The following is a 17,236-nucleotide window of genomic DNA, read 5'->3' as shown; positions in this document are numbered from 1 at the left end:
GTGATTGGAGCTTTTCCATGGTACCAAGAGGAACAGTTTAGTGCAGAACTCAGCCTCCATAAAGGTGAGTACAAGAGGTGCACTCAGATAGAATACAATCAGGTTTTATTTAAGTTCTTTTTTATTTTCCTCCACACTGGCAAAAGTTCCGAGGGAGCCTAAAGTTTTGTAAACATTTTAACTATCCCTCTTATCCAACCCCCACTTTTGAATTTACAAAGCAAAGGAGAGTAGGAGCCCCAATTTTTAATGGTTTCCTCTCCCCTCATGCTATTTGATCCAAAAACTATATACAATTTTGTAGCAGTCTCTGTATAGTTATTATACATGTTTAGAAGGGAGGAAGGCAAGAAGGGATAGGGAGAATGGTGATCCAAAATAATAAAAATAGAAGCCAAATATAATACTCCAAACCCAAACTGCTCTCAGAGCAACTCCAGCCTTCTTCAGGCAACAGTAACAGGAAGCAAAGGTGCTTTTTAGGGGCTGCCCAGACCACAGCACCTCTCGCACAGGCACAGCTGCCCAATGACTCCAACCCAGTGTGAGTGGCAATTCCAGGTGATGTTCTGTAGGGGTTTGGTGGAGGCAGGAAAAGTATTTGTTTATAAATAGGGCTTGAGTACATTTCTACTTGAAGTTTAAGGTTTTAGGCCATGACCAGAAGCCAGGCCAGGCTTCCCGCTCCCATTTTCGCCCATCCCCTCCAGCCCACTGCATCCTCCTGTATAGTAGATTCCATGGATGAAGGTCTTAAAGATGGACAGGTTCTGTATGTTCTCTTTTCAGAAAAGGCAAACAACTTGCCATCCCAGAATCTTTACACAAAACCTTTTCCGGGCTACAGCAAGACACACACGCAATGCTCTGAGGACCAGATGAAATTCCAGGCTTTTATCGGAAGCAAAAGTTTATCCCTATCCAAAAATGAAATTATACAAATTCATACATATGGTAAAGATTCTAGCTGCCTCTTAAACGAGACAAATTTTCAGCAGAAGGGCCCAAAACAAAATGGTCCTAGTCCTCTGAAGTAAAAATATTTATGGGAAAAATCAGTTTTTGTAAGAAAGAAAAATTAAGAATAGTCTCTCTCCCAGGCCATAGAGCTTCCTTTGTCCAATCAGGTTGGAGTATGCCAGGGGAGATCAGCTTGCTCAGAAGTCACTATCTAACGAAGAAAAACATAAATCCTTTCAGAGAAAGGACGCTCAGAAAGAACAGGTGAGGAGTGTGTAACATCAAACCAATCCAACCTCATCTCAACCCCACTCAGGGCCTCTCTGATGCAATCCCAAAGTTAGCAGTGGCAATGCAACTTTCAGACCGCGAGAGCTCTGACTGCCTGTTGGATACTGGAGTCACAGTCCATGGGGTGTTTTGTTACTGGCCAATGTCTGTTAACCATTAACTCTCTTCATGATTGCACCAGTTAGACCATTTGCCCTGATGGGGGGAAAAAGAAGAAGAAAAAACAAAACAGAAGAAAAAAAGTGACAAGAGAAAGCAAGCTGCTAATGGCCGATCCCAACACACTTTCTGGGAGACAGTAGATGAAATCACAGCACAGTGAACACATGCTGCCTAAAATCAGCCTTGTTGGGGAGTAATCCCAGCTGCCACCCCCAAGACACAGGGTCCGGTCCACTTATCTATAGTCTGAGATGTTCACCAACAAAAATGGATTAAAGAATCTTGGACACAAAGGGCCAGAAGAAAAAGCCTGAGATGATCGGTTCTGTGATTTGTTGCAGAGTGATAAAGAGTATATGGTGAGTAAGTGTTGTGTCCAAAGGTGGAGACTCCATAGTCGGCAGACAGGAGAGGGATGGCCAGTCCACTGGCAGGTGCTCAGTAGTCATCCAACGTCTCGATTTCACCCATGTTGAGTCGCTCCGATGATGCATTGACTGAAAATCCTGCAGAAAAAAACTGGCTATGAGTGACCACACCCAGGCAACCAAGTGGCTCAAATTCTAGGCGGTGAGCTGGAATGTAAGTCTGTGTTTGTTTGTTTGTTTGTGAGAGAGGGTTTCACTCTGTCACCCAGGCTGGAGTGCAGTGGCGTGATCTCGGCTCACTGCAACCTCCACCTCCTGGGTTCAAGAGATTCTCATGCCGTAGCCTCCCAAGTAGCTGGATTACAGGCACATGCCACCATGCCCGGCTCATTTTTTTGTATTTTTAGTAGAGATAGGGTTTCACCATGTTGGCCAGTGTGGTCTTGAACTCCTGACCTCAAATGATCCGCTCGCCTCAGCCTCCCAAAGTGCTGAGATTACAGGCATCAGCCAACATGCCTGGCCAGTCTTTTGTTTTTGAGCATACTACAGAAGTATTACAGGGAGACAAGTATTACAGGGCATATATATATATGTATATATATACATATATATACATATATATGTATGTCACAGCAGTAGTTTTCTATTCTTCCAGTGAGAGAGATTCTTTATTTTCTTAGGGTTCTGACATAATTAGGAAGGAAAATAAAACTAAATAGCATCACCAATTAAAAAGAACTGCAGGCTGGGTGCAGTGGCTCATGGCTTAATCCCAGCACTTTGGGAGGCCGAGGCAGGCGGATCACGAGGTCAGGAGATCGAGATCATCTTGGCTAACATGGTGAAACCTAGTCTCTACTAAAAATACAAAAAAAAATTAGCTGGGTGTGGTGGTGGGCGCCTGTAGTCCCAGCTACTCGGGAGGCTGAGGCAGAAGAATTGCTTGGACCTAGTCAACGGAGCTTGCTGTGAGCTGAGATCGCGCCACTGCACTCCAGCCTGGGTGACAGAGCGAGACTCCGTCTCAAAACAAAAAACAAAACAAAAAACCCCCCTGCAAACCACTGCTTCAGAGAATGAGAGGAAAGAATGGGATGTGAGTGTGTATCAAGGACAGGCTGGGCTGACCCTGGGGGGAAAGTTCATGCAGGAGGTCTACTTTAAAAGAGATGGGGGTGGGCAGGGGGGTTACCATGGAGGGTTGTATACACTAAGTTCTTTGTAACTACTTGACCACATAACTTTGAAATCTGAGTGGGATTAATACCCCTTTAAACCTCAACCCACTTTAATGGGAATACTTCTTCCCACCAGTCAAAAACTTTATGAAAGTTCTGGCCCAGAGCTTTTGATACTCAGGGTGAGAGGCTCCAAGGAAGACACACTATTAAGATCCTTAGAGTCCTCGCATATTCTCTTTCCCACAGTAGACAGAGCAAGAAGATTAAAGTACTCTAACTCGATCTACTGTAAATATATCTGCAAAGGAAAGGATTTCAATTAGCAATATTTGATTAACCAAAAAAGGAATTTGGTTTAGAAAAAGCAGCACTAGCATACCCATTGAAGGCAATAAGCAGTACTCACAAACACAACTGACAGTTGAAAACCTAATGCTGGCTGGGCGCAGTGGAGGCCGAGGTGGGTGTATTACTTGAGGCCAGGAGTTAGAGACCAGACTGGCCAACATGGCAAAAACCTGTTGCTACTCAAAATACAAAAAATTAGCTGGACGTGACGCTGCACACCTGTAATCCCAGCTACTTGGGAAGCTGAGGCACGAGAATCACTTGAACCCAGGAGGCGGAGATTTTAGTGAGCTGAGATCACATCACTGCACTCCAGCCTGGGCAACAGTGTGAGATCTTGTCTCAAAAAAAAAAAAAAAAGAAAAAGAAAAAGAAAAAAAGAAAACCTAATGCCGAATGCCCAATGGTCACATGTAATTTTTCCAAAACTTCTATAATTGGAAGTTGATAAAAATTATGATGAACAATGCCTCTTTAAACTGAGTGACTCCCCAAAAATGTTCCAGTTCCTCTACCTTGAATAAAATCCCAAACTGTTTTAGCTGTTTGAATACCAAAAAGTAAACGGGCAATGTCCTTATTCTAAAAGCAGTTCTGTTAATATTAGCTGGGTTTTCTGCAGCCTCTTGTTTTTTAATGTTCAAGTTTTCAAATAAATACACATTTGAAATGTAACAGTAATAAACAAAAATGCCTTACATAAAAATACCTTAATTAACTGACTCAAAAATATCATGATTCAAAAAAATAAACATGCCTATTTATTAACCAAAAAAGCTGTGGTATAAACTGCTTACAAGACCAAATATAGGGAGAGGCTAGGATTCCAAACCCCATCCTGAGTTTGACCCCATCAACTGTATTCCAATAACCCACAAGTCTTTTTCTTCCCCCATGAAAATAATGAAAGCCTTAGTGTTCTTACACACACACACATATATATATATATATATATATATATATATATATATATATATATATATATATATATGTATGTATGTATTTTTTTTTTTTTTTTTTTTGAGACGGAGTCTCGCTCTGTCGCCCAGGCTGGAGTGCAGTGGCGCGACCTCGGCTCACTGCAAGCTCCGCCTCCCAGGTTCACGCCATTCTCCTGCCTCAGCCTCCAGAGTAGCTGGGACTACAGGCGCCTGCCACCGCGTCCGGCTAATTTTTTGTATTTTTAGTAGAGACGGGGTTTCACCGTGTTAGCCAGGATGGTCTCGATCTCCTGACCTCGTGATCCGCCTGTCTCGGCCTCCCAAAGTGCTGGGATTACAGGTATGAGCCACCGCGCCCGGCCGTATGTATGTATTTTTAAAGACAGGGTCTCACTCTGTCACCCAGGCTGCAATGCAGTGGTGCGATCTTAACTCACTGCAACTTCCACTTCCCGGGCTGAAGCGATTCTCCCACCTCAGCCTCCCCAGTAACTGGGACTACAAGCGTGTGCCACCATACCCAAGTAATTTTTGTAATTTTTGTAGAGACAAGGTTTTGACATGTAGCCCAGGCTGGTCCCCAACTCCTGGATTCAAGCAATCCGCCCACGCTGGCCTCCCAAAGTGCTGGGATTACAGGCGTGAGTCACTGTGCCTGGCCCTAATGTTTATGTTTTTAAAGTAACAGTTAATTAGGCAAGTACAAGAACCTAAAGGCCAGTCTATGAAATAAAATATTACTTTATTCTGAGGCAGATTTTCATTGACTTCATGTGTATCTTAAGAACAGATAAAATGTGATAAAAGGCAATAACGAACTACATGCAAAAGAAGTGGAAGTGTAATTCAAAAGCTAAATTAATTTTACTCATGCAAAGACTGGAAGGGAAAAGTCTGTGGCCAAAAAAAATTGATTAATATGTTAATTATCAGTCTAGGCTTTTAGCAAACAGACATATTCTCATTTAACTGTCATTTAAAAAAGCAGCAAGGTATGCATTCATCCTTTGGCTGAATACCATTCTTTATCAAATTCAGCCATTTGATGTAAGGGAAAGTTCTGGGTACCATGAAACCCAAGGCAACACAAACACGGATTCAATCCACTATGCCTGGCTCTAAAGATGGCATTCTATGAAGTTCGGAACATAGTCTCACTCACATGAGTTCTTTAAGATTTGTGAGGTTGTTCTTACAAGGAAAGTCTGGGGGGAAACTGTATTGTGTGTTTATCACATCTGAGTGCAGGTTGCTGATTCACAATGACCACTTGAAGAGCTCTAAAAAAAGAGGAAGCCAGCTGGGTACGGTGGCTCACCCTTATAATCCCAGCACTTTGGCAGGCCAAGGCGGGCAGATCACGAGGTCAGGAGATCAAGACCATCCTGGCCAACATGGTGAAACCCCGTCTCTACTAAAATACAAAAATTAGCTGGCATGGTGGCATGCACCTGTAGTCCCAGCTACTCGGGAGGCTGAGGCAGGGGAAATCACTTGAACCCGGGAGGTGGAGTTTGCTGTGAGCCAAGATTGCGCCACTGCACTCCAGCCTGGTGGCAGAGCAAGACTCCCGTCTCAAAAAAAAAAAAAAAAAAAAAAAAAAAAAAAAAAAAAAAAAAAAAGGGAAAAAAAAGAGGAATCCTATTGGAGATAGGAGATATTAGAGAATATTGATAATTAAAATGAGGCTGTGGCCCCCTCTGCTGGTTTGTTTTAGAAGCAAAATTCTCTTTCCATCAGTGACTGCTTTTTCAATGAAGACTTCTCATTTTCCAATTTTATGCATGGGGAATGTGTAGCTAATGGATAGTTATTAATTTTTTCTCAGTATACAAATTATATGAAATACGTAAATTAAAAAGTAATAAATGAAAATGAAATGAGTAAGTATAGGACAAAAATGAGCAATTATGAGAGGAATTTCCAGAGTGAGGTTTAGGTGAGCAGTAATTTTCATAACCTCAGTGAGTACCCTCAATACTTTGTTCAACGTTTGTTTTTCTTCCCCTTCAAGGTATATGGATTCCTTAAACTCTACTCCTAGGATGACCTATCTCTCACACCCTTATAGTGAGGTTTTTAAAGTCCCTTCCTTTCTTAGATCTATAAATAGAAGATGAGATCCATGGGAATATTTAAGTCCAAATGGTCTGACCTCATTTTCAGAGCAACCTTTTCCCTAACAGCCTATCCTCAAGTCCCAAAGCTTCTTAGCTAGAACCCACAGTTAGAATTTAAGGAATGTTTTAAAATCTATTCACCTATTTCCATCCAAATTGGAAAAAATTTCAGGCTGCTCCATCCATCCTTAACATGAACTTTTGAGACAAGCAGAGGAAAACAGAATTGCACCAGATCTACAAGTTCCCAAACCCAGCTTTCAGGCACCAATTCTTTGTTATTATTATTTTTAATATTTTAAATATTATTATTTTAAAATTATTATTATTTTTTTAGACGGAGTCTCACTCTGTCGCACAGGCTGGAGTGCAGTGGCATGATCTCAGCTCACTGCAACCTCCGCCTCCCAGGCTCAAGCGATTCTCCTGCCTCAGCCTCCCGAGTAGCTGGGATTATAGGAGCACACCACCATGCCCAGCTAATTTTGTATTTTTACTAGAGACAGGGTTTCACCATGTTGGCCAGGGTGGTCTCCAACTCCTGACCTCAAGCAATCCAACCACCTCAGCCTCCCAAAGATCTGGGATTACAGGCGTGAGTCACCACGTCTGGCTTCAGGCACCAATTCTAAAGGACAGTCCTAAAAGTTAGGTTTTACTGTCATGTTGTTTTCACCAGGGCTGGAAGGCTCTGAGGGAAAGGGAGAATCCTACCAAGGGCACAGTAAGGTTACCACCTGCCTCTCACTGTGCGGGGTCTCAGGCTCTTCATGATGTCCCACAGGCATTTCAAACTCAACCCAGTCAACACTCAATTCCCCGCAGCCTGTTTCATGTTCCACTGCTTATCATTTCACAGCAAATGGCAGCACCATCCATCCATCCTGGTCCCCAAGCCTGAGACCTTTCCACTCTTCTTGTCCAGTTAATTCTATCCCCTACATTTCTGAAATCCATCTAACTCCTTTTCATCCCCACTACCAAAACCCTATTCCAAGTCACTGGTATCTTTTACCTAGTCTATACTGCAGCCTCCTCACTGTTCTGCCCTCCTGACAGGACAACCGGAACTTCCATCTTTGCGAATGTATTCTATTGCAGACAACATAGTTTTATAGCAACTAATTTTACATTCACAAATAGAAGATAATTTTAGGGCCGGGTGTGGCAGTTCACGCCTGTAATCCCAGCACTTTGGGAGGCCAAGGTGGGCAGATCACCTGAAGTCAGGAGTTGAAGACCAGCCTGGCCAACATGGCAAAAACTCCTTTCTACTAAAAATACAAAAATTAGCCAGGTGTGGCGGCATGTGCCTGTAGTCTCAGCTACTCAGGAGGCTGAGGCAAGAGAATCGCTTGAACCCGGGAGGCGGAGGTTGTAGTGAGCTGAGATCACACCACTGCACTCCAGCCTGAGCAAGAGTGAGACTCCATCTCAAAGAAAAAGAAAAAAAACTGTTAGTTTCAACACTGTTGCAAAAAACATGGGCAGCCTACACTGTTTGTTATTCCTGAAACGATATTCCCCATCCTTTCTGCCATTCTTTCGAAGCCCAAATTCAGATGTCACCTTTTCCGAGAAGCTAGAGCGCAGTGGCATGATCACAGCTCACTGCAGCCTTTAACTCCTGGTCAAGGAATCCCCCTGCCTCATTCTCCCAAGTAGCTGGGACTATAGGTGGGCACCACCATGCCTGGTTTTAAAATTTTTTGTAGAGATATGATCTCACTACGTTACCCCAGCTGGTCTCAAACTCCTGGCCTCAAGTGACCCACCCACCTCAGCTTCCCAAAGTAAGCCACTGTGCCCAGCCTGCCTTGCATGGTCCATAATGCTAGACAAAAATAGCCGTGGGTAACACAGAAGGGTGGAAAGAAAACAGGCCTGCCTTGAAATCCCAGCATCCCATAGCAGAAAGCTATGTAACACTGGGAAATGTTCTGAATCTCTGTGCCTTGGTCTACTCATTATTGGTGAAACTGGGATGTCACCTCATAATGCAAAGTAATTCTGAGAATTATATGATACATAGAGTGATTATGAACATATACTGGTTCTCTTCTTGGAACACCTGATTGGATTAATGGTCTGCTTTCAATACAAATAAGCATTTAAGTTTTTAACATACTTTTAGTATCGTTCATTATTAGCATCATTTTTCAAACTAAATTACTAAAGATCCTCCAGGGAAATTCATATTAAATATCAAACAATACTTTAAAGCACCATACAACATAAGTTGTTATTATGAGGCACAGCTCCTGCACTGAGACGCCCAGTAAATACTGGCTCCTTATTTTGAACCAGTTAAAACATTAGTTATTGATAAAAAGAAATATTTCCCTTCTTGAAAAACAATGCTCCATGGAAACTCACACAGGATAACTGGTATCACCTGCACTCCTCCAACACTCAGCTGAGACTAGGACTGTGCTCACCTAATAAACTGGGATCTGCTCGGACCATCTTCTGCTTTTTCTTCTTCTTGCCACTCTGCGCAGCCTCAAAATTGGATTGTTGGTTGTTGCTTTGATTGGTCTGAAATACTGAATGGAGTGTACTGTGGTTCATCCCCCACACAGAGTCCTGTGAAATAAGCAGCATGACTGAGATTACACAGCAGAGATTCAGACTTGGCTCACCCTAGGAAAATGTTTGGTTTGTCCTCACCTTATGAAGTATGAGCTTAAAAGCAGAAAAACAAAAAGCTTTTCATCACATGTTCTAATAATAAAATCAAGAGCAGGCCACTGAGCCACCATTTTCCTCTATTTAGACCAAGACATCCCACTCAGGGCTCAGTGCCTCCACAAAGCCTGCCCTGGTTAACTCTGGGTTTCCACCCTGCTGTGACGGCAGAACTTCTCTGGTACATACAGAGCCTGTACCAAACGCTAGGAAATGAATACTGCAAATAATCACGAGCAGACCACTGCACCCTAGCAATATACACCTCTCACCTAACCAAGAGCAGATAGTCTCTTTGTTCCCTGGGCCCCAGGACAGAGAGGACAGGGGTGGCATATTACCAAACAAAGTTAAAGTCATGTACCTTATTCCTATCAGCAATCCCAGAAAGGATCTGGCCCAAAAATACTGTCTGTATACTTTCTACCAACTAGTTACACTATGAAATTGCCTACTAGCCCTTCACGCCTACCTGTGGCTCTTATTAGCCAATGAGCCAGTTGAAGGCACAGGTGGTAGTAGTGGGGGAGAAGTGGAAAAAGCTCTGTGGAAGGACAAGCCTGGTGTGAGCATGTGTGTATGCGTGCGCCCATGGGTGCACGTGCTTACTGGGCTTCCATCTTCCTGTTTTAGCCCACAGAGGAGCCATTTCACAAATGCAAAGAGCCTTCTATATTGCTATATGATGGCTTCTCCTTAAAATATTTTTCCTAGGGCCGGGTGTGGTAGCTCATGCCTGTAATCCCAGCACTTTGGGAGGCTGAGGCGGGCGGATCATGACGTCTGGAGTTCAAGAGCAGCCTGGCCAACATAGTTAAACCCTGTCTCTACTAAAACTAGAAAAAATTAGCCGGGCATGGTGGTGCGTGCCTGTAGTCCCAGCTACTCGGGAGGCTGAGGAAGGAGAATTGCTTGAACCCGGGAGTTGGAGGTTGCAGTGAGCTGAGATCGCGCTACTGCACTCCAGCTTGGGCAACAGAGTGACACTTCCTCTAAAAAAAAAAATTTGTTTTTCCTAGTGTTTCAGTGTTTACATCTTTCACTTTTCCTTCAATTTATGCCTGTTAGCCCATTAGCCAGTTGGATGTTAAATGCCTTGTATTTCTCGGTATCTTCCACATTCTCATCGCAAGTGACCCATCATGAATACTGATTATCTCTACAATAACAATTACAAGAGTAAAGGATATGAATATCTTTAAGCCCTTCCATGAGCCTTGCCATCTTGTCTTTTAGAAAACTTGTACAATTGATTCTCACAGATTCCATATTTGTGAATTCACCTACTTGTTAAAATGTATTTGTAACCCCAAAATGAATACTTGTAGTGCTTTTATGGTCATCTAGAAATACACATACTCAGAGCAAAAAACATGAGATGCTAAAGGCATATATTCCCAGTCAAGGTAGAACAAGGAAACAATGCCTTCTTGTTACAGTTCTCAATACTGACAACAAGTGCCCTTTTTGTGGTCTATTTAGTGCCATGTTTTCCAAATTTTTGTGCTTTTTGTTAATGATTTCACTTTTTTTTTTTTTTTTGAGGCAGTCTCACTCTGTCACCCAGGCTGGAGTGCAGTGGTGTGATCTTGGCTCACTGCAACCTCTGCCCCCCAGGTTCAAGCAATTCTCCTGCCTCAGCCTCCCGAGTAGCTGGGACTATAGGAGCACACCACCATGCCTGGCTAATTTTTGTATTTTTCGTAGAGATGGTATTTCACCATGTTGGCCAAGCTGGTCTTGAACTCCCGACCTTGTGATCCACCTGCCTCGGCCTCCCAAAGTGCTGGGATTACAGACATGAGCCACCGGATTTCACTGTGTAAAGTGGCCCTCAACTATAGTGCTGAAGAACTGGTTGGTGTTCCTAAGCACAGGAAGGCTGTTAGGTGCCTTAGGAAGAAAATATGTGTGCTGGATAAGCTTCATTTGGGAATGAATAGTAGTGCTACTGGTTGTGAGTTCAATGTTAATGAATCAACATATATTAAATGAGGTGTCTTTAAAAAGACACACACATAAAACAAGGTTATGTACTGATCTGGTGGGAAAAATATTGTGACTAGAGGTTTATGGGAACCTAACCCTATATATCTCCTAGGAGCAATGGTTCAGTATTTGCTCAAATTCAGTGTTTATGGGGACTTTACAGAATATAACTACTGTGAATAATGAGAATCACTGCTGTATTTTTTACATCCCCAACAACAACATGAAATATCTGGCATGCTGCAGTGTTGTCAGTACTGAATACAGCACATCCTGAACACTGGAGAATTCAACATTTTAAGTTTTAACTTTTCAAAACCAGATCCATGGGTTTGACATGTTGAAATGTACAATCTAACTATGACACAAATACAAACCAAGAAAAATGGAACCGGTAAACCTAGTGTAAAATGAATGGTTGTACTTGCTATTTGGGAGATACACAAAGGTATCTGGACAAGTAATTTGAAAATATGAAGTCTACACATTTTTTAAAGCATGGTTATTGGACATACAAAAATGGTACCTTTGTATTAATTTTCATTTCTTGGGTTACTCAACATCTAAAGGTATTAATCCTCAGAGGTACTGCATACACTACACTACTTTATACCTGCTGTTGCGGCTGCTGTTGTGGCTGCTGTGGCGGCTGCTGCTGTTGCTGCTGCTGCTGCTGCTGACGCTGCTGGTTGGCTTTCTGTTTGGCACGGCGCTCAAGGAACTGCTTGGCAAACTCCTTGGCCTCAGAAGTATCTCCTAAATAGGCCCTGATATAATCATGGACCTCATAAGGAGATTCTACTTCTTTCAGGAAAGAAACAAATGTGGGAACTGCAAAATGGGAGGGGAGAAGATAAGGGTAACAATGAAATAATGAAAGAAAACATACAAAAATCAGTCTCCATTTTTAATGTATCTTTATACCTAATCAAACATTAATGACAGAAACTTGGTAAGTATGCAGCAATTGTGTTTAAATATTCTTTAATCTACCCTATAGAAATGAAAAAAAAAAACATTATAATCACAACACCCATATCACATGTTTAATTTCACTGAATGTTATATTGACTGAAACAGTTACTTGACTAAGGCTGAAGTAATTTGGGGATTCATTCTTTCCTTAAGAATCCCCAAAATCAATCAATATTTATTAACTCCTATGATATGTGCCAGGCACTACAACATATACTAAAGAAAACAGCTATATCCTCCTGGAACTTTCAATCCACTGAGATTTTTTAGAGAGAAATCAAATGGAGAATGTAAGCAGTGTGTGGTATAGGAGAAAAGCATGAGTATCAGAGTTAGACAAACATGGGTTTAAAACCTGACTCTGAAATTTGCTGGCTGTGTGACCTTGATGAGTGATTTAACCATTCTGAGCCTCTGTTTCCTAATTTATAAAATGGGGATAATATCACCTATCTTATAAAGGTATCTTTAAAAATCACTGCTAATCAAATAACTGGGATACTACATGTTAACTCCAAGAGAGTGCCTAGCACATGGTAGGTGCTTAATGCATGGCAGCCATTACTGTTATTTAAAATTGTTTTCTCTGTAGACTTTTAAACCATTAGATATTGTTATACTGATGCAAAGGAACCCTTTAATTCTTTTTTTTTTTTTTTTTTTTGAGACAGAGTCTCGCTCTATCACCCAGGCTGGAGTGCAGTGGCGCGATCTCGGCTCACTGCAAGCTCCACCTCCCGGGTTCACGCCATTCTCCTGCCTCCGCCTCCCAAGTAGCTGGGACTACAGGCGCCCACCACCACGCCGGGCTAATTTTTTGTATTTTTAGTAGAGACGGGGTTTCACCATATTAGCCAGGATGGTCTCGATCTCCTGACCTCGTGATCCACCCGCCTCGGCCTCCCAAAGTGCTGGGATTATAGGCATGAGCCACCACGCCCGGCCAATTCCTTTACTGCTATTTTTCACAGTTTCTTGGCTTTAGACAGGGTATCAGAGGTAGACTAAATCAATTCAGCCTATTGGTTAGGAGAATCCTGGCATGTTGTCCAGTCTCTCTTCAAACATTCAGGGATGGGAGACAGTTCTGTTTGTAAAGAGCTAACCATAAGAAGTTTTTCTCTAAACTGTGCCAAAGCCTTTTCACTTCTGCACATTGTTCCTAGTTTTATCTCACACAAAATAACTGTACTTGCTTTACTACAATTCCCATTCCCTCCCCCAAAGGTAGAAAGGGAATGATGTCACATCACCTCAGCCATCACTTGTCCAGGTTGACCTTTGTCCCCAGCATGAGAGTTACTTTTTTTAACTTGACATAGCTGGCAATGTTCCCCATAAAATGAACAGTATGGAACTAAGACCTCCTCTGTCCTGCGTATCATTAAGGCAGTCTAAGATGGCATTTACTTTTTGACAACCACCAATAATCTATTTGAGTTTAGTATTACTGGACTTTTCTCACAAGTAATACTATTAAAGAGTCAAGTTCCTATGGCAGATGCAGGAGTTGACCTCCTTAGATTTCATCTTTTGACTTTTGGCCCACTGTTCAAATTTGCCAGCCTCTCTGTGGGTCCTGCTCTGTCATTCCACATGCCGGGTTTCCCTCCCCAATTCTTACCATCCAAGTTATCTGCCGTATTAAGGGCATGAAGCATCTGTTCACACCACTGCGTAAATCCATCCTGGGCTTTATTTACTCCCTGAAAGAGCTTCAGCAACTTTTCTTCTTCTTCTACTTTCTTATTCTGCCGGTTAGACACACCTACAGATTTACTAAAGCAAAACAATAGGGTGATATTATATTCCCAGAAACTGTTACTATATGATTATAGTACAACACCATAAATAGATAATGTCTTGGCAATACTGGATGGATGACCAGTAAGTAATCCAATGCTTGGCTCCAAAAAAGAAAAAAATTCAAATATTTGGATTGGATATACCCTTAAAATCTAGCCTCAGTTAATATATTCTAATTTGTGGATGCAGGGTTTCTATTTAGAAAAAAATGATGAAATTCTTCCTATGTGTCCTTAGGTAAGTTGTTTAATTTTACTAAGCCTCAGTCTCCTCATCTGTAAAATGGTACTAACACTTTTTTGGGTTATCATAAGTAACAAAGATGTTCTATGAAAAGGCCTACAGCACAGTGCCTGGCAAAGGTGCTCAATAAACTAACAGAAATTTATTGTCCTATTCATAATATGTTAGGCCCTAAATCAAGAAGAAACAATCTGACAACACTACCATTTATTAAGTAGTTACTATGTGCCAGGCACTTACTACTTATCATGTATTCATTTAATCTTTACAATTACATGCATAAAGTTGTTATTATCTTCATTTTACCGATGAGGGAACTGAGGCCCAAAGAGGTTCCCTCTTGCCCAAGGTCACACAGCTAATAAGTGGTAGTGCTGGGATTTGAGTTCATGTATTTAACACTAAAACCCATGCTCGTTCAACAACACTGTATACTGAAGAAAGAAAGATGAAGATGAAAATGTAACTAACTTATAAAAATAAATAGGTTTAAGGTCATTACAGAGGTATTTTATAACACTCATATTAATAGTATAAATTACTTAAAAATACAAATATAGGAAAAATGCTAAGGTATCTAGAGAATACCTTGGAGAAATGTTCAACAACACAACAAAAACATTATACTATTCCTAATATTTATTAAGTGGTTACCATGTGCTAGGCGATAGAATAAGTGCTCAGCAGGAGCCCCAAGAAATAATACGAATGTGTTTCTATGGGGAAGAAAGCAATCACCATAATTATAACTGCATGTGCTTGAACACAGATGAAAACGGTAAGTAAAAACTAAATAACTACCTTTTCCTGCCCACCCAACATCCCACTTCCTCCATCCCCACCTCCCAACCAACCAAGGTGCATAGGTGTGGTCATTTTGAGCCCTACCTGAGACTGGCGTTGTTTTTATTTTTATTTGTTGAATTCCTAGGTCCCACCTCTTTCACTGCATCATCCCAGAATCCCATGTTGGAGTTTTTAGTGTCAGCATTACTCCAAATACTACTGACTAGGTCAGATGCCCACTGGTTAGGAGGACCAGTATTTATAGAGCCCCAAACAGAATTCCCAATGCTGGTGTGCAGGTTGGAATGCTATTAAAGAAAAAGAGAAAAATGATTATCATGAATCATGTTAAAAAGAAGACAGTCAGAAAAGATAATACTAGTCCATACAACGACAGCTTAGGAAAATGCACACACCGTATTGTTACGAGCTCTGTTTGGTTGCTGGTGGTGCTGCTGCTGCTGCTGCTGCTGCTGCTTTTGCATTTGCCTGGCCTCTTCCTGCTGAATCTCCAGAAGAGATTTCGTGGTACCTGAAGGTTTGCTGACATTCCCCCAACCTGAGAGTTTCTGCTGTTGCTGCTGCTGCTGCTGCTGAAGAGCCTTCATCAACTCCCTCTGCTGGCGCCTTTGCTGTTGCATAAAAATAGAAGCTAGCTGAGGATTCCCGTTTTTAGATAATAGTTATAAATATCCAGTATACTAAATGGAATGTAAATACATAGTAGCTACATAAAATTAACTTGATGGGATTAAATTCTGCTGTTGCAAATAAACACGTAAATCGCTAACAGTATTAAAAAGGAGAATAAAAACATCAAATGCAAAATTACTTCTTTTTTTGTTCTTGTTGAGACTGTGTCTCTTTCGCCCAGGCTGGAGTACAGTGGCAGACTCTTAGCTCACTGGAACTTCTGCCTCCCAGGTTCAAGCCACGATGCCCGGTTAATTTTTTGTATTTTTAGTAGAGATGGGATTTCACCACATTGGCCGGGCTGGTCTCGAACTCCTGGCTTCAAGTGATCCACCCACCTCGGCTTCCCAAAGTGCTGGGATTACAGGTGTGAGCCACAGTGCCCGGCCTCAGAATTACTTAATTCTCCTGGCTCAGCCTCCTGAGTAGCTGGGATTACAGGCGCCCGCCACCACACCACACCTGGCTAATTTTTATATTTTTAGTAGAGACGGGGTTTCACCACGTTGGTCAGGCTGGTCTCGAACTCCTGACCTTGTAATCCACCCTCCTCAGCCTCCCAAAGTGCTGGGATTATAGCAGTGAGCCACTACGCCTGGCCAGAATTACTGCTTAAAAATTAAGTAGGCCTTTGGTTAAGCACAGAAATAAAACACGTTTACTTCCTAAAGCCCTCACCAAAATGACAGATTTTATATATATATATATAGATAGATAGATACACACACACACACACACACACACATACATACACATACACATACATACATACACACACAGAGCATAAACACATGAGGACAAAGAAAACAATAGATTTTTTAAAATCTAAAAAGCAGATAAATAATGAGAACCAATGTAACAGACCTAATAAATTGAAATCTAAGTAAAGGAGCTCAGAAACAGGCAGATTCACAAAGAAGGCTCAGGAACCGGAGGTGCTGAGTCTCTCAAACAGAGGAAGACTGGCTGAAAGGCTGTAAAAAGAAGCAGTAAGACTCCAGATTGCCTTCCGCACTCTATGCAGTTAGGCAATTCACTCTCCCACACCACAGCAGAAAACTTAACATTCCCTGTCTGAAGAAGCCAAACCAGACTGGCACATTATCCTATGGGGAAGCCAACCAGCTTGACAAGAGAACACACCTATAGGTAGGTACCAACAAATTGGGGCGGGGGTGGGGGTGGAGGTCCCCAACAGAACCACCCAGCCAGAAACTATTATAGGAAAGCCCATCAAGGGGCTGTACATACCAGAACCACCAATCAGCTTTTGAGTGCCTTATTTGTAAATAGGAACAAACAGCCCAGAATTATCAAACATTTGACATAAACTTCTAACATAAAAGCCAAAGACCAAAACAAAAATAATTCAGCAGAAATAGAAATAAGAGAACGGGAAAATAGGAGTTGGCTTTTTAAGAAGCTATCAGTAAGTAATATCCTTAGAGAGGTAAGATGGTGCATTTAATGAAACAAGAATAAAAGGCTATAAAAAATACTTAAAGAACAAAATAAGGACTCACAGACGTTTGATATAGCACACATTAAAAGCTCAACAGGGCCAGGTGTGGTAGCTCATGCCTGTAATACCCAACATTTTGGGAAGCCTAGGCAGGAGAATCACTTGAGCTCAGGAGTTCAAGGTTACAGTGAGTTACGATCACACCACTGCACTCCAGCCT

The 17,236-nt window shown here is 41.9% G+C and overlaps 1 protein-coding gene across 32 annotated transcripts in view; it reads right to left on the bottom strand.

Moving 5' to 3' along the window:
- Positions 1–103: 103 nt before the first annotated feature.
- GIGYF2 (GRB10 interacting GYF protein 2) overlaps positions 104–17,236 on the bottom strand; it is a 163,350-nt gene continuing 146,217 nt past the window's right edge. For all 32 annotated transcript variants that reach the window (XM_063645250.1, XM_063645256.1, XM_063645262.1 and 29 more), the window contains 6 exons: positions 15,278–15,493; positions 14,964–15,169; positions 13,651–13,805; positions 11,665–11,882; positions 8,813–8,960; positions 104–1,919 (listed from right to left, as the gene is read on the bottom strand). In XM_063645250.1, the coding sequence (XP_063501320.1) occupies positions 1,852–1,919; positions 8,813–8,960; positions 11,665–11,882; positions 13,651–13,805; positions 14,964–15,169; positions 15,278–15,493 (1,011 nt within the window). In that variant the 3' untranslated portion in view covers positions 104–1,851. The remainder of the gene's footprint in view (positions 1,920–8,812; positions 8,961–11,664; positions 11,883–13,650; positions 13,806–14,963; positions 15,170–15,277; positions 15,494–17,236) is intronic.

Source organism: Symphalangus syndactylus, chromosome 8 (assembly GCF_028878055.3).
Source record: "Symphalangus syndactylus isolate Jambi chromosome 8, NHGRI_mSymSyn1-v2.1_pri, whole genome shotgun sequence".
NCBI lineage: Eukaryota > Metazoa > Chordata > Mammalia > Primates > Hylobatidae > Symphalangus > Symphalangus syndactylus.
This window is presented reverse-complemented; position numbering and strand designations above follow the sequence as displayed.